Here is a 21,533-nt window from a genome sequence, read left to right on the forward strand (position 1 = left end):
TAACCTTCTCTTCTCCAACGTTATCAACCTTTTGTCCCATATCCTTTGAAAGTCTGCTGGTACTCAAGGATACGCTAGAGAGTAATGACCAAGTAACAAGCCGGCTGGGGCCAGACCCAGGGCTGCGAGAAGGGCGGGCTCTATCGTTGATGCGGACCCGGCGCGGGTGGAGGTGGATGAGGATGAAACGCTCGTATTGCCAGAGGAACCTGTGAGCCCGGCCGCGGTTGCTGCTCGGCGCCGGACCGCTGGGTGCAGACGCGTGCGTGCGTGCGTGCGTGCGTGCGTGCGTGCGTGGTGGAGTTTCCGGCCCCAAAGCGCAAGCTGTCTTTTGAAATACTGGGACGCGGTACTTGAAATCTTACCGTGACTCCAGGCTGTAGCCGCCGCGCGTCTCCAAGGACCCCGAGATCGCCGCTGGGTACCCTGGAGGCAAGCGGGTCGGGGGCTGGCCAAAGACTCCGCCTGCCGCTGGCGCATGGACAGCGGGAACGGCGGAGGCTGGTGTGCCCTAAGCGCTCTGCGTCCCCTTCCCGGCCACTGGCTAGCGGCGCTGAAATATGGGCAGGGGATTGTGGAGTGGGAAAATTCAGGTTAAATAGGTTTCTCTGCAGATGTTGCAGATCCAGTGCCATTAAACCTTGAGAACGTACACTTTTTTTAAAATGAAGAAATTAAGGCTTAAGGAACTAGAGAGTCGCCTGCAACAAGTGGATGGATTCGAAAAGCCCAAGCTTCTTCTGGAACAGTATCCGACCAGGCCACACATTGCAGGTAGGGAGGCTGGTGACCACGCCCATGTTTCACGGGTTTATCCTATCTACTCTTGTAATGAATTAGAACAATTATTTAGATACCAAAAACGTCTGGAAGAAATCTGTAAGATTACATATCATGTTAAAGAAGACTTACTTGACACCACAGCTAAAGACACCCTACACACATACACTTTTATCATTTTACTGTTTGGTTTTTACATACCCCTTAACACTGTCAGATTTTTTTTTTTTAAATCCGTTTCTCTCATGGCACTGTAAACTCGAAGGCAAAGAATTTGTTGGTCTTGTTCACACAATTTCCATTGCCTGGAAGAATTTCTGATACTTGTTAAGAGCTCAGTAAGTATTTGCTAAATAAGAATTCGTTGCAATTTCCTATTGCAATGAATTGTCAACACAAGGATTCCTACGGTGTACTCTGCCCTAGAAATGAATACTGGAGTTGGTAATCGAAGGATTGAGTTTAACAAATCTGGAATAGGTGCTATATAAAGATGAGGATGCATTTCAGATTTAAAGAATGGTCTGAGAATCAGCAGTGTTGCTTGATGCAAGAGACTAATACTGGGAAAAAATACAGGAAAAACCGTTCATGTTTAATAAAAGTATTACTAAAGTCATTGAAGAGTTTTATGAAATTTAATTGTTGGCAACACCATCAAGAAGGAATCCCCGTCCAGCTCCAATATAGTTCTGTTTCTAAGCTACCAATAAAAGTCAGGGGAAATACATGCATACCAGCAATTAACTCCAACACAGTGTCGTAATTCCCACCGAAAACTGGCACAAAATTGTGTCTGGGTTAAGACCAGTATTCTCAGTTTAGATAATAATGAATTCTTTAATGTCTTTTGGCTTTAGGGTTTCTTTGTGGAACCCAATTACAAAATAATAATAGTTTCACATCCGGTGTGTAATATGTACGCGGGTGTCCTAATTCTTTGAGATAACCATCTTCAAAGTTACTGACACCTGCAGCAGTAATCAAAACTGCAGTCAGCCTGAGATGTCCCTGTAATTGTGCTTTCCTTAAAACCTTTGGATCCTGGGGCATCAATGATGGCCAGTAATCCTTGTTGGGTTCATATACTCACAGGGAGGTATCAGTGGTTTTATTCATGCTTAGCCTTCAGTATATCCCAGACCATTGTGTATTTGAAAGATCCCTTTCCGATAGCAGCTTCTGCACTTCTCGATAGTTCTCTTATCAGGCCTCACTAGGTTATAAAATTTATGTGTCTGTAGATCATAAATATAATGTCTGAATATGTCTAAGGCTATATTTTGGATGTAGGTCTTTTCCTTTCCCATTCTAGCTTAACCTTATGGTACCTGTGTTCAGGAGACAAATTTGTTGCAAAATAGTTCTATGCCATTTCAGTGTTAATGCTTGTTCAGTATTTGTGGTTCCCAGACTTACAGATTTCACAGATCAGTAAAATTTAAAATGATTTTGGAGACTAATGTAGGGTTGCCAAGTTTATATATTAACAAGTTATTTAATATCAAAGAAAGAACTGATATATGTATGTGTGCAATGTTTTTGAATAGACTGAGGAAAAATAACATTTTAACCATATTTTTCTCATTTTACTTCAGAGTTTTGTCGTTCTTGGTGTTGTCAGCAGAGACTAGTTTTGGGAAACCACTGGTATATGTTACTTTTTTTGTGTGGCCTCTTACTGCATACCAGGTTATATGCCTTATGTTTTTTTAATTATCTGGAACACCATTTGGGGAAGGACTAAATAATGCAAGACAAACTGTTTTAGAGAGTCAGTTGCACAAATTGATTTTATTCATAAACTTGATTATTCTCTAATGTTTTTGATCTTTTAGCATGCATGCTCTATACAATTCATAATACATATGATGACATTGAAAATAAAGTGATTGCAGATCTAGGATGTGGTTGTGGAGTGCTTAGCATCGGAACTGCAATGTTAGGAGCAGGGTAGGTGATCCAGTATATATTATTTGGATATGGGGCGGCTTTAATAAGCATAAATAGGATCAACTGATTATGGGACTCTACAGTAAGAGATAAGGGGAGTAAGAATCTGATAATGAGTATATTTCGAATGAGCAGAACATCAAAACAAACTAAAAAGTAAAATGGTGAGAGCAGCAGTTAACATGCCTTTATATGCAAAGCTGAGTTTCCAACCCCTGCCAGGTTGGGAAATCATGCTGTTGAAAAGTAACATTCACTCTTTACTAGTTGAGTTAAAAAGGTATATGATTTTAATTTTGTTATTGTTTTGACCTGGGAGCTATAAGTGATTACACTTTGTGTTTTATATTTATAGGTTATGTGTTGGATTTGACATAGATGAAGATGCATTGGAAATATTTAATAGGAATGTGGAAGAGTTTGAGTTAACAAATGTTGACATGGTTCAATGTGATGTGTGCTCATTATCTAACAGGATGTCTAAGTCATTTGATACGGTAATTATGAATCCTCCCTTTGGGACCAAAAATAATAAAGGTTAGTAACAAGAATCAGGTGTACTGGAGTATTTATAGAAAAGCAAGTTTTTAAAACCATGTTCTCATTGATTGGATTATGTGTTTATCACTGTTCATTAAATAAAGCAATGTCCTTCCTGTCTAGTTATTACAATTTTAGTTTGAACTTGCTTGATGCATGGAAGGGAACTGAAATTTTCAATCTTTGTTTTCACAAATTTTTACTAAATGAAATATTTTTATTCTTTTATACTCCACTTTCGAAAATGATTTACCTAACCCTTATGAATGATTATGAATCCTATTAAAGATTTTATACTTTTAGAACCTCTTTTTAATGCCTGAGGGTATCAACATGTGTCTCTCAGTAACAGTGACTCATTGTGGCTGTTTATTTTGCGTGTATGCTGTAGGCAAGGAAAGTAAGAAGTCAGTAAGAAGAAAAGACATGCATGGTTTAAAAAGTCCTTGCTTCTAACTCCACCCCCCATTGTCATTACTACTCTGTTCTCTTTGAAAGTTAATTTGGAATATACTGGAATTTTTACCTTGGCCTTATTTTTTATTTTTTAAATTAAGTTTATTGGGGTAACTTTAGTTAATACAATTATATAATTTTCAGGTGTACATTATAATTTGACATCTATATATTCTATTGTGTAATTATCTACCTTAGCCTTATTTAAGACAGTGTAATTCTGGTTTTATTCTGTCAACCTTATATTTAGATATTTTATGTGTACCTTGTCTTTTTGCAGAAAGAATTTGAACTATTTTGGTATTCATTTAATCTTCTATTTTGATAATAGGTACATAATGTAAATAGGAGCTTTTTCTACTCTTAACAGGGACAGATATGGCATTTCTGAAGACTGCTTTGGAAATGGCAAGAACAGCAGTATATTCTTTACACAAATCCTCGACTAGAGAGGTAGGTTCAAATCATCATATTTTGTCATTTACTTTTAAATTCATGACAGTGTTTTAAGGATTTACTGTGAATACAAAATATGAGGGTATCTATTTCTCCTGACCTTTTTTAACATCTGATACTTAAAACTGAATTTTCCCTTTAACTGGCTGGCATTTGTGATTAGCTTCCAGCCCATATAACTTCTTTTGTCAAATATTTGTTCAGGCAGGAACTGTTACTAGGAAAAGACTATAATTCAGAAGTGTGGTATAATTAGGGTTACAGTCTATTTTGTTTGCCTGGGTAAGTCGTAGTTGATGGCTGTAAGTCCTAGTGTCCCTGTGTAGACTGGTACATGTAAAGGAGGCAGTAAGCCCTGGTTTTTAAGAACACATAGCCTGGAGCTAAACTGATCTGAGTTCAGAACCCACCTCTTCCATCATTATTCTTGCCAGCATATAACACATAGGGGTATGTATATAAGATGTATTCCAGAAAAGTAAGGGCAGGGGTAGTACATTATTTTGGTGTCAATATAAATAGTGATCAAGAACACAGACAATAGAGCCAGACTGCCTAGGTTCAGATCCAAACTCTGCTGCATTCCAGCTGTGTTATCTTGGTCAATATACTTGGGTTCAGTTTCATTACTTATCCCATGCTTATCTGTACTCTTGTATAGAGTACCTTATACTTAGATGGTTATGAGGATTAAATGAGTTAATATTTACAAAGTACTTATAATAGTATCAGGCACATGTTAATCACTGTTAGCTATTACATTAAGAGATTTTAAAGTAGTTTTATAGGAAAAATACTTTGTGTAAATACAGTGTACTGGAATCCAGTTGGAAACAAATTCTGGATATGTGGTAATCTAATAACTCTTTAAAAATATAAAATTACATGGCTAAAAAAATACTGCTAACGATGAGTAGTGATACATGTAGGTTAAGTAGCAGATCACAACATAACTTTACTGGTAAGTAAATCTCCATTCAATATGTGAAAGTAAACACCACGAATTATTGATATCTAAAAATCTTGTGTTGAGGAGATTCCCAAGACCCTCCTCAGGTTTAATGATTCTCAAGGAATTCTCACAGGACTCAGCATGTAGTCATACTCATGGCTCTTGATTTAATACAGCTGAAGGATACAGAACAAAATTAGCAAAGGGAAAGGTGCATAGGTTGAAATCCAGGGAAAACCAGATGCAAGCTTCCAGAGTTCTCTCCCAGTGAAGTCACACAGGATGCACATGATTTTCTCAGCAATGAATTTTTGTGACAGGCATGTGAAATGCTATCAGGGAAACTGAGACTTAGTGCCTAGGATTTTTATTGGGGACTGATCATGTAGGAACTACCCCTGCCTGGCACATACCCAAATACCAAAGCAGCAAAACAGGTATTAGCATGAATAGTTTAAGCACAATAAGCCACTGGTATCAGGGGAATGGAGAGTGAAAACCCTCCCAAAATCTGAGTTCCCATACCCCATCCAAGGGCCAACTTTATATGCAGGCTTTTCAGAGGATAAGCAGTCAAGCCTGCTATGAACTCTTCTGCACAGCTTGTCATAACAAATATTGTTACTTATATACAGTTCATGCAGACCAAGTAAAACATGCCAGTAAAAAAATGCAATTAAGCAGCAGAGTCTAATTATTTGAATGAATTCCTATAGCCATGTTACCAAGGAACACCCATCAGCATTGCTGTGGCCAGCTTAATAAATTCTAAGCAAATTATTTCATTAAGTGCATTTCAATAGACAGTGCATAAGTATTTCATTAGCACAGTAAATTTAAGAAACTAATCTGGTGTATATATAAAGAAGGTATAATGAAGAATGAACTTCCAATATTAACAGTCCTTATTTTATTCTACATATACATCTGCTATAAACTTGATAATTTTGCTTAAGTATCCTACATGATTAGTAACATTGTCACTGAAATTTACCTCAGACCCATTAACTGTGGACCCTAGCCTTAAAAGTATGTGGCTCTCTGTTCATAGGTACATTTGTATCAAGTGTAATTTTTTGATAGAAGTATTTAGGTAAAATATAAGCATACCCTGGCAGGCATGCTAATAGCTGTGTGACTCTCAAAGCTGTTGCCATATTTTTCTTCATTAGGCATTACGAGAAGTTCTTGGCTCATAGTTAAAGCAAAGTAGATAGGCCAGGCAGTGTTCAATGTTTATCCCAAGTTTTCCTATTTTTTAACATCTCTGCCAGAATCAACCACATTTCATTGTATAATCTAACGTCTAAAAACTTTCTCTAACCTAGGTCTCAGATAGCTAAAACATGTCAGTTTATTTCTAACAAATTTGTCAAAGATCCTAAGAGCCCATTAAATTGCAATATTATTTGCATTAAAATCTGTATCTTTATACAGAAATTCTAGATCTTGAAATAATGAGAATATACCCAAACTGAGATTATTTATTAAATTCAAGAAAAAACTACGCTTATAAACATATTGTCAGTATTGTTTACAATGGAAATATTTAAAACTAAAATTTAGGGAAAGCTAAGTTTATCAATCACCTTGGTGCCAATTAAGTATTATGAACGCTACCAACATGAACTAAATGCGTATACTACTAAAAATTGATCTCTATGAAAGTATTCCTAGAAAATTATGCACATAACTTACTTAGGGAATTATGGGTAACTTACATTTCTATTAATGTTGGAGTGTTATATATATATTTTAAAAATTCATAAAGCAGTTATAACAAATTAACAAATTTTATAGTGGTTCAAGAATTTTAAACCTATAAATAGCTAACATTTAGTACTTACTACATGCACCACGACAGTTCAAAGCATTTTTCACATTTCACAACAATCTGATGATACCATTATCCTCATTTAACATGATGAAACTGAGGCACAGAATAAGCAATTAGTTCAGGGTTACATAGCTACTAAGTAGCAAAGCTTCAGTTCAAATGTGGGCTGTCTGGTTCCAGAGACCATGTCCTTAACTACTATACCAGGCCACTGAACTGCCCACAGACAGAACTCTGTTGAATGGTTTCCAAGATGGTTATATATATTGATGAAATAATGCTGCAGAAATGAGTACATTGTTCATTTTGATGTATTTTTTTAAAAAATAGCTTTATTATACTTGGATTTAGTTATGTAATTTGGCTCATATGGTGAAATGCATTGAAATGGCTTGGTTTATTTTCTAAACATTGTCTAGTTAAAAAACTTTAAGCGTCTAAATTCTAATGAAATCTTAAAAGCTTGAAAACTTAGTATCGAGTATTAGTAAAAAACATTTTTAAAAATTAAGAATCAGTTCACATTAACATGTTATTTATGTTCAGCATATTCAAAAGAAAGCTGCAGAATGGAAAATCAAGATAGATATTATTGCAGGTAAGACAATTCTCTCATAAAATATCTAAGAAAGTCAACATGCATTAGCTGAGCCAGCATTTTTATATAGGTGCTGTGAAAATACTGTAAATCATGTTTTTCAGTGTGGCATAATGGCATGATTGGTAATAGTAGCAAATAGCATAAAAGCAGGGTTTCAGTGTTTGCCTAAGATTGTCCCAATTTATGCAGTTTACTGAAAATTTCTAATAGTACTCAAGTATTTGGTCATTCCAAGGCTCAGACAGAACCCACTATAACTAATTACAGTTATTAAGTGCTTGGGCTTGGAGTTGGTCAGACCTGTTTGGAATTTGTGTAAAATATTATGCCTGATTTACCTTTCTATCTCAATTTTCTAATTGCCCTTGAAATCAAATAACATGAAGTTTTTTTTAAGTGGGGGGGATAAAATATAATCACACTATGAGTAAATCATGCTTGATACATTTTTATTAGTAAGTTTAATATTCACAAACATCGAAATGGGAAAAGCATGCAACTAAAAGCTAACTATGATCCAAATAATTCTGAAAGGCCTGAAATAAAAGTACAATAAGGGGAAAATGTTTTTTACACAATAAACTGTGGATTAGCTGTTATTAACTAGATCTATTACTGTTCATAGTAACGTGTAAAAGGTCTTCCTATTACATATTCAGTATTGTCATTCCTTACCTAATTTAAGGTATTAGATGCAACATGGAGTACCTTAGAACAGTTCCAGTAGTATATCAGACCACAGCTTTGCTACTCCAAATTTGGTCCTTGGATCAGCAGCATTGAAATCCCTTGGGAGCTTATTAGACTTGCACAATTTCAGGTTCTACCCAGACCTACTGAATTATCACCTGCACCTCAAGATTTGATTTGAAGGTGATTTGATTGCCCATGAAAATTTGAGACCTATGACCTAGCGTTAAAATTTATTTTGTAAAATATGAAGGATAGGTAGACTCATTGTCATCTATTATCTTCTACTGTCATCTAATGTATAGCCTGCATTATTCTTTAGAATTTGAAAAATGGGTTTTCAGTTGAGAGCTTAGTAAGAAAATAATTAGCTATTTTCTACTTTTACTAAAATCCAAACAAAATTTTAATAAGCAATTATGAGATTTCCAGCTATAGATTAGGATATTAAAAATTGGAAGCTACTATCATTTTCATAAGGTACACTTTTGTCCACTTATCCTTCTAAACTTTTCCCTATAACTTCAAATTTTGGTATAAATGACCAAAATAGCAGAAATGCCTAACTCGGTTTGCCATGGCTAATCTTAGGGAGAGAGACATCAGCTTAGTCCTTGGATACCAAGTTAAAGTGACAGGTCTAAAAGGTTCAGTTTACCAGCGATTAATGCATTCTTAATTTGTTTTTTCAGGTTTTTTTTTTAGTTAAGGGTGGTAAATGTTTAGAAATATAATTTTTATCATTAAGTGGCTTTTGTTTTATAGAGCTGAGATATGACCTGCCAGCATCATACAAATTTCATAAAAAGAAATCAGTAAGTCTCTTAAACTTTACAGTATTTCTATTGTTATCAAGTTGCCTGAGTAAATACAAATAACAAGCCTAGGAGACGGGTTATGGGACAGGCCTATAATCAACAGCGAATACTCTGATTTAAGATAAATTCTCAAATGCTTTGGACAGAAAAAGAAAAATAAATTTTGGCTTTTTATATAGTATATATTTTATTAGTTTGTACTAATACATTCTCATATTACAAAGGCAATTTAGTACAAGAATCTTTCTTTTGATATTTGAATCATCTGAAATAACAAACAGAACTATACATTTTTTTAAAAAATCCTCATTTGAATAACAAAAAGACATGTTAAACAACAAAAAATTTTCCTCTCTTACAGGTGGACATTGAAGTGGACCTAATTCGGTTTTCTTTTTAAAAGCTTCCAAAAACAAAAGCAGCTGAAAACCTAATTAAAACAAATAAAAATTTGTTGGCTAAACTACTGGTCTCCAGCACCATTTTCTGTTTTCTGTTGTTTTGATGCAGGTTCTTCTTTGTCTGTCTCTTCTCTTTTTCTTTTTACTGGTCCTATATAATAACAATTTTTGTTAAGTTCACTGTAAACATTACTGTATATTAATACTGAGCAAAATTACCAATGAGAAAAAGCTCATAGGAAGTTTTGCTCTCTAAACTTATTCTCCAAACATCCGTTTTCCAATTGTAAAACAGCATAACCAGGATAAATCACAATCCAAGAATGTCACTCATACAGAAGTTAAACATATCACTTCTCTCCCACAAATAATTTCTCATGAAAGTACCAAAGGACTTAGAAAAACTTACCAGATGCACCATTTTCATCACGTTCATCATCACTATCAAATTTAGTTTTCTTGCCCTGAAACTGTACTTTTCCTTTAGTAGACCCAGTCTGGGCAGCCTTATTTCCCTTTCCTTTTCCTTTAAATCTACGACCTGCAGAGACATAATTGAGGAATCAGTAAAGAAATGTTTAAAATCTCGTCAATGTCTTTGAACACCAATTACAATTTTTACTCAAGCAAATGAGTTAAAATAACCACACTGTCAGAGAAAAATCAGAATTACTAGACCTTTTGACTTCCATTTGTTTAGAGATTCTTGTTGATCTTCTATGATTTTTTTCAATGCTTCTTTTTCCGTATCTCCATCTAGTACTTCCCACGTCACTTCTTTGTTCCTTAATTGTAGGTTACCATTATTTGCATCTTTGGCTTTATCCAGTGCTTCCTTAGCTTTTTCTTTAAATAGAATTATTCCCTACACCAAAAACAAAATAAGTCACATCCTTCAGTTGTTAGTCTGACAGTTAATTCCTTCAAAGTAATTTTTCCTACTCTGCAAATCTTCCTTGCCATTACCAGTTTCAATGAATTTTACTGACCATCGGGAAGGAAGTCTCTACAAAACTTGCAGTCACTAATACCAACAATTATTCACAGTAACTGAGAAAATACCACATATCAAACATCGAGTAGTGACAGCAATAACAAAATGGAGTAAATGATCAAATAGAAACTTTTTATAAATACAATAAAAAATTGCTTCCTTTCTAATTATATTTCCTAAACTATAACATTACTAAAAAGCATATGAATGTTTCCAAACCTCTTTTGCTCCTCTGACAAAGTCTATCCATTTTATTTCACCATGGTTTGAGAAAAGGATGTGCAAATCTTCTCTACAGGTCTGATCATCTAAATCTCCCGAAAATTTCAGCAAGCAGCCAATCTTTTCTTCTAGAGATTTCTACAAAAATATACAATGCAATAAAATTTCTCAAAAGCAACCACAAATCAGAAATAGCTTATACCACAGTATACCTATACAAAGAAAAGGCTAGACAATAAAAAGGCTATTTTGAAGTAAACAGTTGATACATTTCCTTTGGCAGCTTTTGTTCCACAACGGCTTCTGATTTAACTTAAATATTTAATTTCTCCAACAGGTAATATTAGTTACATGTTACATAAATCTGACAAATTATCTCTGGAAAAATAATTTTAGGCAATATTTGGCTATATTTTAGTGCGATGACAACTACAGATTTCCTCTCATTTTCTATGAAAAATCCTCAGATATTTTCATCATTTTGAGTATTAGATTTCTTAGATCCCAGCAATATACACTTACCATTTCAGCATTTTCTGCTAACTTTTGTTTTTCTTCTTGCTCTCTACAAATAGAAATGTAATTAGAATGTTTCCATTTACTATATAATTTAATCCTGATAAAGTTAACCTTGATCATGATCACTAAACTATTTAATAAGCAAAACCAGTCGGGTTTTTTGGTTGTCCAATGCTAGAGTGCAATGCATTGTGGCCCCCAGATTATCAAGGCGGCTTAACACCTCAATGTTTAACTAGCAAAAGAAAAGCATATTACTACCCATTTCAGAGATCATCAGCTTCACTTCCCAGAACCACTATCTTATCCTTGTCAAAGCTTAAAGGAATTAGAATGTTACAATTAGCTTGATATACTTACTGTTTAGCTCGTAATTTAGCTTCCACTTTATTTTGCTTTCTTTCTTCATTTTTTTTTGCAAAGTAATCTTCCCTAAAGGACACAAAATATAGAGGCTAAATTCATGAGAACAAAGATTTTAAATTATTTTGAATGATTTAAGACATGGCATAGGATTTATATTTTCTATCAACGTAATTACCTAAAAATTCAAAAGATGCCAAGGAAGTTACTCCTTTCTTTTTAAATATCAGCTTTACTAAGAAATAATTAAGAGGCCATAAAATTCACTGTTTTAAAGTGTACAATTCAATGTTTTTTAACGGACTGTACAGCTATCACTTACCTAATTTCAGAACATTTTCATGATCCTCCAAAAGAAACCCCATAAACAATCTTGGTTTTATCGTTCATATACAGAATAAAAGGTAGTTATATGTTTCATAGTTTTCTATATGTTCATTTCACAAAAGAAAATTCTAGAATCTCTCAGACCCAAGAATAAGCAATTATGAAAATAAACATGCTAAAAAATATTTTTGAGGGTTTAACACTAATAGCATGATTCACCACAGTGCATCTCTAAGTCTACCAGGTTTAGTACACAGCATTTAGAAGGCTGTATAATCTAAGCGGAGGACGATGGTCTACAACTTGATCATAAAAATGATTTTTCTTAATTTTTAAAGACACACATTAAAGAATGTGCTCCGAAGCCCTATTAATCCTTTATACCATATAAAAATATGCATATATAGATAAGAAGTAACAGATAAAAATTGTAGTGATTTATTCTCTAACTACACCAGAAGCCCAAATATTCATAGCCAGCCTACTTATAAGTTTTAGATACAAAATAAGTACTAAAATTTAACCTCCTTTATTAATTGCTAACAGGAAAAAGGTACTGAAAAACACTTCTTTATAGTCTCAAAGGGCTAAGTTTCCACTAAGCAAATTTCAGGCATTTCTCAAAAGATACCTACGGATACAAAATATACTGGCCTTATTACGGGACGCTAACCCATGCTCTTTATCCCAGTGTATCAATTCCATAAAACTGAGTGGCCGGAAGAAATATCAGCGAAAAGACTTACTTGAAAAGTATCAGCAAATCTGTGTCTTTGTACTTCTGGCCAGGAGTCTCAACAAACTTCTTAGCAGATTCAATGCTATCAAACACAGCAAATATTGATCCCTTTTAAAAGGGGAAGAAAAGATTTTTTTTAGTTATGTCCCATATATTTTTCAACTAGAAAAAGTCTGTAACATCATACAACCATACCTTAAATGCTTTATGTAATGTTCTTCTCATCTGAATATTTAGTACTTGACCTTTATCTTCTAACCATTCTTTTATGTCATCAAGAGTTGCATCAGTTGGGAAGCCTTTCTGTGAAGAGTAGGAAGATATGTACAAACAACCTCTCAGGTAAACAATTCACCAGAAATTGATTCATTTTGTCTTGAAATCAAGCCAGGATATACATATCTATCTCTGTCTCCTAAATGTTTAACAGCTCTGCTTAAGTGCACTGTTCTCCCGTGCAATCAGAGTGACTCGTTTATCTGGGAATCTATTCAAAATAATCCAGTTGGGGCAGAGATAAAACAAGGGTAATCAAAAGTTAATAACTGTTGAAGTTGGATAATGTACATTATACATCCAATCTACTTTTGTATGTCTGAAATTTTCAATAAAAAATACTTAAAAACTAATATGCTAAAGAAAATTACTATCAAATTTAGCTGTTTATAAGAACAGTTGATATGCACTGGGTGCTTACAATATGCCAAAGATTTTGTCCAATGGTACATATATGGGTTTTTCGTTTAATTCTCACAACAGTTCTAAGGTAAAAAAAAAAAAAAAAAATCTACAATTATGAAGATAAGACTTAGAGTAGTTAAGAATACTGCCCAAAAACATATATATAGTAAGTGGTAAAGCTATGACTCCTAAGCCTTTCTTCCTACCCACTCTACTATATGTTCTGTCTAAATACATATAAGATTTAATTAAATGCATTAGAGGCTCACTTACAATATAAACAGATCTGTTTTTTACATCATTTTTATACTCATCGGTCACTTCAGGGAGGGGTTTGTTTGGAGATCTTCTGATTTTAGTTTTATCTTCACTTATTTCCATTAGTTCTGCCTTTGATTTGCTCAATGCTTCTACGATTACATTAAAGTCTGTTGTCAGACGGTTTAACCTGAAGATATATAAAAGCATTGTAAGACTTAGTAGTAGTGCTTGTTAACAGAAAATCTAAAGATGATTTTTTAAAGGTTTTTACCTATTGAATTTTATCATTATTTCCAAAGGTACCCAGCCTTCATCCAGTTTGATCTGTTCCTTCAAAAATTTGTCCCGTGGCAAATTGAAGTCACCAAAATAATACTGCAAGATAATTACAATGTATTTCAGAGCACTGTATAATATTGACTCTAATCCAATTTTAATTACCATTACATCACCAAGTTCTATTTTTTAAAAATACGTATCAAAAAAATGTCATTAACTTGAGAAGCAATGTTTTCTTCTTTAAAATACAAATTACCAAAAAGATAAAATTAAAATTGATTACTGAAACAATGTAATTAACATGTATGTCAACAGACTAGAAAGCCTTACAACAAATAAACACATACTTAAGGATTTAGTATTGAAAAACCTCATTTCGAAGCAGCGTGGGAAGGATTAAGTAAAAAAAAAAAAGAAATTGAATCACTCTAATTTTTAAAAGTTAAAAAATATATGAATGTATATCTAATTTTAGCATAGAGGCACTCTTTCTCAGTATAAAAAGCAAAGAAAAAACTACATGAAAAGGCCCAGGTGCGACTACTCAGAATGTCAAAAGTAGCATAAAAAGTAAAAGACAAACACAGAAGTTTGTTAGTAAATCTTATAAATCAAGAGGGAAGAAATAAATAAAAACCTCAACAGAAAAACAAGTTAATGACATTTTAAAAAATTGCTGGAAAAATGTACTATAAACATAAAAAGTTCAACCTCATTATTAATCAAAGTAATGTAAATTAATGCAATGAAACAGCATTTTTCATTTAACAAACTGGCCAAAATTCTAAAAACAAGAATACCTAGTATTAACCTGAACACAGAGAAATGGTCATGCAGGAAGAGATATAAACTGGCAATAAGTATTAACAGTTTTTTAAAATGTGCATAACCCTTGAGCCAGTACATCTCCCTCCAGGAATTTTATCTTAAGTCAGTAAACATGTTTAAGACATAGATGAAGATATTCATAAAACTATTACAACTAAAAATACTGGAAATATCCTACATTTAAATTGGGGAATGGGCATTTTATTAATGACAAAACTTTACTCCCCTAAAATACATCCCATGTTTGGTGGGGGTAAGAGAAGGAAATAAAATTATTTTACTGTAAACACTGACCAAAAGAATATTCATGAGGCTTTTAATCTTGATTACCTCAGAAGGTGGGATTTGAAAGGTGCCAAATTGTAGAAAGGACATTATTAAATGTTCTATTGTTCTAAATACTAAATAGAATAATTTGTAATTTTTCACAATTATAAAGAAATTAATACAGAAAGTTGCAACATAGGAAATTTTAAATGGCAGAGAAGTGCAACTTAACAAAGTTCTGAGCTGCCAAAAAACACACCAAATAATGTAATCTGAAGTTCTTTAGTAAGAATATAAAATATAAATTAAGAAATAATTTCCCATGCAGCCATTATTGAGACTGTAAAGCTTCAACTTAAATACTCAAGTTCAAAAAAATGCTAAACGGACTTTGGAAACAGATACTCTTAAAGGTTACAATAGCAGAGAAAAATTATTTGGGCAGAAAAACAAACTAGGCATTTCAAAAATATAAAGTGCTATTTTAACAGGGAAGGTACTTTACAAAAGATTTTTATGTTATCTTATTAAGTGACAGGCACTCTGCTAAATGTTTTACATTTTATTAACTAACGTAATCCTCACAACCACCTTATGAGGAAGGTACTTCTATCATCCTCACTGCATAGACTAGAAACCTAAAGGGGGGAAAAAAGTAATAGTCTATAATGTTATCTTTTGAAATGTTTGCAGTCCTTCAGTTTAATAAACTTGCTATACCAATATAAAACTGTATATGTACATCTAATTCTAAAAATTGAAGACAAGCCAAGTGTTAAATAGGTCAATATATGAATAAGTCAATATATAGACTAAATGTTCTTTCTATATTTAAGGCCCTAAATTTCCTTTCAAACAGCTTGTTTTTGCAGTTGAATAGCACAAGGATCATACCTCAATTTGATGACAGATTTTCGCCTCCAGAGCAGCCATTTTTTCATCACCGTTTTCAGCCATTGTGGTGGCTATCTGTAAATTTTCCCAGATTGGCATTATTACTTTTTTAACATAAAACTCAAGATCAGAAAAAAATTGTTTTAAAATTATCAATATCCCACCGTTTTCTTAAAATTCAAGAATTTTTAAGAAAAGGCCTGTGTTCAACTTCTCTACTCAATTCTCAAATTTCAACAAAAGAAAACTTTGGAATAAATGATGGAAAACTGACAAGTTATCAGTAAATCATTCTTCCATCTTCTATAACAATGCAAGTGGTTATCTTCATTATGCATCTCAGTCCTACTTGTTTTGGTGTGGGTCGAATTTCTTTTAAAATTAGTCACAGCTGACTTACTAATAAAACTTATCACAAAGATTAAGTATCAAAACTTTAAGGTGAAAAACTCATATTACAGTCAAGGTTCAATCGTATACTAAGGAATATACGAAAAAGACAATTTTCGAGCCTGGGGACACTACGACAACGTTAAACTGGGGCTATGCTAACTAATTCATTCCATATATTAATATTGGTTAACCTTCAGCCAGTTTCCTGAGTAGCAGAGCAGTAAAAATGAAGCTGTGTAGTTAAGTCTGCTAGGTAGGGATCAGAAAACCAAATCTCACTTTAAATTACTTGCCTCCAGTGTTGTGTTAAACCACCGACTCATTCATCTTGTACAAACAGAACTCATTAAGGATATCGCCAATAGTTCACTCTAGTGATGAACTACCATTGGTACACTTCTTGGAAGCAAAGCTTATACACTAATTACTATGCAGTAAGCTGGATGGATGCACACGAGAAGCTCTTGCAATAGGGATTTGTATGGTGCATATCCCACTACAAAGTTTGCTCAATCTTACGCATTGGGTTTGACGACCACAATTTACATTCCTAAGTTACTGCCATGATCTAGGGCCCCTTAGAAAGCAAGAGATGAGATAAAAGAACTCTTTAGTCCCTGCAAGACTTCTTAGGCCTACTCAATTTTGGAACTTCGTTTCATCACATACTTTCTCAAAATGTACAACTAGATATGAAATATTAGCCACGCCTACCCATTTCGCACAGAAGCCTTAGTGGGAGTGAAGGGAGACCTTAAAAACCCAAGAGTTACGCCAGGGGAACACCTACAGCCCCCGATTCTAAGGCCTCCACTCTGTCCCACATGATCCAAAGAACCCTCCTGAGTACAGCCTGCACCAACCTCCCCAGAACCTAACATAGGTAGCCCGAAATGCCCGCCTTCGGCGACACTGGGAGCCAGTAGAGGTAAGAAACTTTAAAGACGCAGCGGGGATGCGGGCAGCTTCTGTCCAAAGACCCCGCTAGAGCCCCGACCCAAAGCAACCACTGGCTCGCCAGGGTCCCAGCCACGTGCGGAGAACCCCAGGATCCTGCATTCCTCGCTGGGGCCCCTCTAAGATCCCCGCCGGCGCGCTGCCTCGGGCCTCGGCCCACGCGGCGCACGCCCGGAACGTGAGGAAGCCGAGGAAGGCGAGGAGCGGACGCGCCCAGCGTGAGGCAGCAAAGAAAAGAGAACGCGCTGTCCGCACCATGCAAAGCAGACCTTATCAGACCCTTTTCTCATTAGCCCCGGGAAGTAGCTCACCTTTAAGGTCCTGGTCCCGCAGAGCCCGGCCACAGTAGCAATAAAAGCGACAGAAACCTCGACGCTTCCAGCGCTGCCGGCTGGCCTAACGCGCGCAAAGAAGATGGGGGACGTCCCGGCAGCCCTTGCGGCCGACGAGGGCAGGGCTTCGGCCGCGCAGAAGCTGGCGCCGCTTTGTGAGCATGCGCGCCGGTCGCTGTCTTTCACGGCCCGCAGAGTTGCGTTCTCTCTCCTAAGGAATTGAGTTCCCACGTCGGGTATGGTGATAGAGAATGTTAGGACAAGTCAATTTTTTTTTTTTTTTTTTTTATATCAGAGGTTCATGGAATCTTAGAGTTGAGAAAACAATACAATAAGTGTTTAAGAGGTGAGACTCTGGAATTGGACTGCTTGCATTCAAATAAGGGCTCACCAGTTTACAGACAGTGACTTTCGGCAAGTTGCTCAACTTTATCTCTTGTACAAAATGGGGCCAACGATAGATATCACCTACTTTATTCAGTTGTTAAGAGCATTAAACATGATACAATCTGTACCTTGCTAGGACCTGTGCCTAGGCTATGGTAAGAGGAGCAGCACATGTTAAACATGATTTTAAGTGACCAAAATGCCATCTAGTGCAGAAACATTGCCTCTGCCAGAGACCTTTCCTATTAGTATACTTTTTACGCAATAATTTTAGTCAATTTAAAAAATATTTTCTTGTGGTGAGGCAATCTTATTTTTCCCTCAGTTTTCTTGACATTTTGAAATGATACTGGTGAAATATCTTATGTGATCTCAGGGCCTTTTGACAGTCCCAAAATACAGCAAACGTGTTTATGTGGAAAAAATGCAGTTATTAATACAGTCCAAACATTGTATCAAGCCAATGAGAAAAAAATTAGTAGAATTATGCTCAGGTAGTTAAAGTTGGAATTAATCAAGTTCTCTTTAATCCACTCAACTAATATTTGTCTAGTCTCTACTTTGTGCCAAACATAATTAAAAACAATTTTTGATCAAGTCAGTGAGAATATAGGTATTTAATAGAACAAAACATATGAGTGTTAGGGTACTCCCACTCTTATTCAGCAAACTATTTATTACATGTCCTGGTATGGAGCTTAGCACTGGGAATAAAAAGGAGACTAAATTGTGGTATAATTAAACAATGAAATAATAAACTATATCATCATGAAAACAAACAAACCAGATCTACTTGCATTGACATTGATAAAATTCACAAACAATGCTGAGTCAAAAAAAAAAGAACTTTAGGAGAAATATAAATAGTTGGTAAATGAGTTTAGAACTTAGGGGAGAAGTCAAGGTTGGAGATACAAATCTTGGAGTTGTTAGCACATAGAAGACATGTAAAGTCACGGCATTAGGTAAGCTCTCTAGAGCATATAGACAGTGAAGATAAGAGAACCCAAGACTGAACACTCTAGTATTTCACTCTTTGGATATTGGATAAAGGAAGAGAAGCCTGTACAGGATTAGAATAAGTGCAACCTGAGAGGTACTAGGAAAATATGGTGCCATAGAAGATAAAAGGGGAGAATGTCTCAAGGAAGGAGTAATCAATGGTAAATTCTGCTGAGAAGGGTTGCAGCCTGACATAAACCAATTTGTCATTATGGCAAAGACTGTTACTTATCCCCCAATATTGGCTCTCCCCTTCTGCTATTATAATAAAATTGCCCCCGATTTTTAACCAGGTGCACAGCCAATAGAAAAACTACATTTTTCCAGCCTCGCTTACAGCTAAATAAAACCATGTCTGGCCAATGAGATGTGATTGTATGTAAGTGATTTATGTAACTTCTATGTCATTCTTGAAAGTTTGTTCTCTTTCCACTAGCTTCATGTGGATGTGGTCATGAGCAAAATTGAACCAAGTTTGGAGTACCATAACAGCCCTGATAGCCTCATGAAATGGACTTACTATTCCAGCTTGACTTAAATGAAGAAGAAAAAAACATCATGAAACGCTTACTCAAGGCAGATATGTCAGTGTTCTATCTTTCTGATCAGGGTTAGGCAACAAATCTGTCGCTAAGTGGCAGAGTACTCAAATCAAAACTTCAAGCTAAGAGCACCACTCTGAAGTCTGTTGGGCTTATACTAGATTTTTCGTGTGTGTGTGTGTGTGTGTGTGTGTGTGTGTGTGAGAGAGAGAGAGAGAGAGAGAGAGAGAGAGAGAGAGAAATGAATGTCAGAGTGCCTAAAACCCAGAAATCTAGTGCCTCCCTGAGCTTTGAGAATGTGTTGTAGGACTGTTTTTGCCTTCTTGCTAATAGGTGTTTAAATGTGTGTCAGAGTCTTGTCTGAGACCTACCTTCATTGTAACAGATCACCTAGGCATGAGGTTGTTGAGGGGAGACCTAGATTTCACAATTGGAGGCCTCTAATATCCCTCAAATTATCTAGTAATTGTGAACAACCAAATTTTCTTGGGTCAATTTGACACACTGTACAGATTGTATGCACATAAATTATAAGAAGAACTTCTATAGGAGGCAACACATGGAAGTTGATAAAACAACACAAATTCTTTACTAAGACCTTGTCTAAAATAAAATATTTGAGACACATAAAAGGAAAAGAAGGAGTCTTTGGAGGACATAAACTTTTTAAAAATTGAATTGTAACATACAAAGTATATGAATTTTAAGTACATGGCTCAATGAAGTGTCACAAATGAACACTACCTTGTCACCACTACCCAGATTGAGATACAGAACATTTTTAGCACTCCAGAAAATTCCCTTGTGCTCTCCTTCCAGTCACTATCTTCCTTAAAAATAACTATCACATATTAGCTGGAACCATGTAGTATATATGTATGCATGTGTGTGTATATATATATAAAATATAAATATACCACAATTTATTAATCCATTCTTCTGTTGATGGACATTTCGCTATTATAAATAAAGATGTTTTGAACACTCCTGTGAATGTCTTTGGGTGGACGCATGCACTCATTTCTGTTAGATATACAGCTAAGAGTGAAATTACTAGGTCACAGGGCAGGCATGTGTTTGGCTTTAATATGCATTGCCAAATAGCTTTCCAAAGTGGTCATATCTTTTTTCACTTGCACCATCAACGTATAAGCTAAATATCCAGGACAACGCACCGTCATTCTTTTTAATTTTGGCCATGCTACCAATGGTGTGGTGGTATCTCATTGTGTCTTTAACTTGCATTTCCTTGCTGATTTACAATATTGAGAACCTTTTTAAATGCTTACCTTCTATTTAGACATCCTCCTCTGTGAAGCAACTATCCAAGTGTTTTGGCCTTGTGGTTTTTTTTTTTTTGTAACATAACTTTATTTCTTACAGTTCTGGAGGCTGAAAGTCTGAGATCAGGGTGCCAGTATGGTTTGGTACTGCGGAGAGCCCTCTTCCTGTTGCAGTGTTTTGTCCATTTTAAAATTGTGTGTATTGTATCGTTTTTTAAAAATAATTTCTAGGGGTTTTTTATATAGTCTGGAAAACAGAGCCTTTGAGTGGAGCCCTATACAAAATAAAATCATTCATTCTCTATAGCCGAAATCATGGGGAACCTGTGGATCCAAGGCGGGGAATTTCCAGCAGGTCTTTTACATTACATATTCTTATCTTTCATGCTACATACTCTTATGTTTCTCACTGTATACCCCTATCATCAAACGAAAATGGGCAAAGTCTTTAAACCGTAATTCACAGAAACTAAAGAATGACATATAAACTGAATTCCCCAAACACTTAGGGTCCCTCTCAGTGTCTTTACTCTGTCTCTCTTACTGTCCCCATCTCTCTATTGTCTCTGTCCCTCTGAGTCTCCTAGGCTCTCTCACTCTCTGCTTTGGAGAGGAGACTATGCTCTGTCTGTGGGTGTTACCCCTTCTCCAATAAACTTTCCTTTTGACTCTAATTTTGGCAGGTGTTTCAGTTCTTTCTTGCATGCAGCAAAGAACCCTCTTCTCTCCCGGTGCAGGGCTTGGTTCCCTGACTCGGGGAATTTGCCCTGTCCTGCATC

At 35.4% G+C, this 21,533-nt stretch overlaps 2 protein-coding genes across 2 annotated transcripts; one reads left to right on the forward strand and one right to left on the reverse strand.

Moving 5' to 3' along the window:
• The first annotated feature begins 280 nt into the window (after positions 1-280).
• On the forward strand, positions 281-9,546 carry METTL5 (methyltransferase like 5). The gene is made up of 8 exons (XM_023529595.1): positions 281-432; positions 615-774; positions 2,619-2,733; positions 3,089-3,270; positions 4,100-4,182; positions 7,521-7,572; positions 9,031-9,080; positions 9,445-9,546. The coding sequence occupies exons 2-8, from the start codon at positions 666-668 to the stop codon at positions 9,481-9,483; spliced, it is 630 nt and encodes a 209-aa protein (XP_023385363.1). The 5' UTR covers positions 281-432; positions 615-665; the 3' UTR covers positions 9,484-9,546.
• On the reverse strand, positions 9,245-17,698 carry SSB (Sjogren syndrome antigen B). The gene is made up of 12 exons (XM_011357844.2): positions 17,520-17,698; positions 15,859-15,933; positions 13,862-13,965; positions 13,603-13,777; positions 12,844-12,951; positions 12,656-12,756; positions 11,580-11,651; positions 11,223-11,265; positions 10,698-10,838; positions 10,163-10,349; positions 9,894-10,025; positions 9,245-9,635 (listed from the first exon to the last, which is right to left on the reverse strand). Exons 2-12 carry the CDS (start codon positions 15,919-15,921, stop codon positions 9,547-9,549), a joined length of 1,215 nt encoding a protein of 404 aa, XP_011356146.1. The 5' UTR covers positions 15,922-15,933; positions 17,520-17,698; the 3' UTR covers positions 9,245-9,546.
• Between the last annotated feature and the right edge of the window lie 3,835 nt (positions 17,699-21,533).

Source organism: Pteropus vampyrus, unplaced genomic scaffold, assembly GCF_000151845.1.
Source record: "Pteropus vampyrus isolate Shadow unplaced genomic scaffold, Pvam_2.0 Scaffold2, whole genome shotgun sequence".
NCBI lineage: Eukaryota > Metazoa > Chordata > Mammalia > Chiroptera > Pteropodidae > Pteropus > Pteropus vampyrus.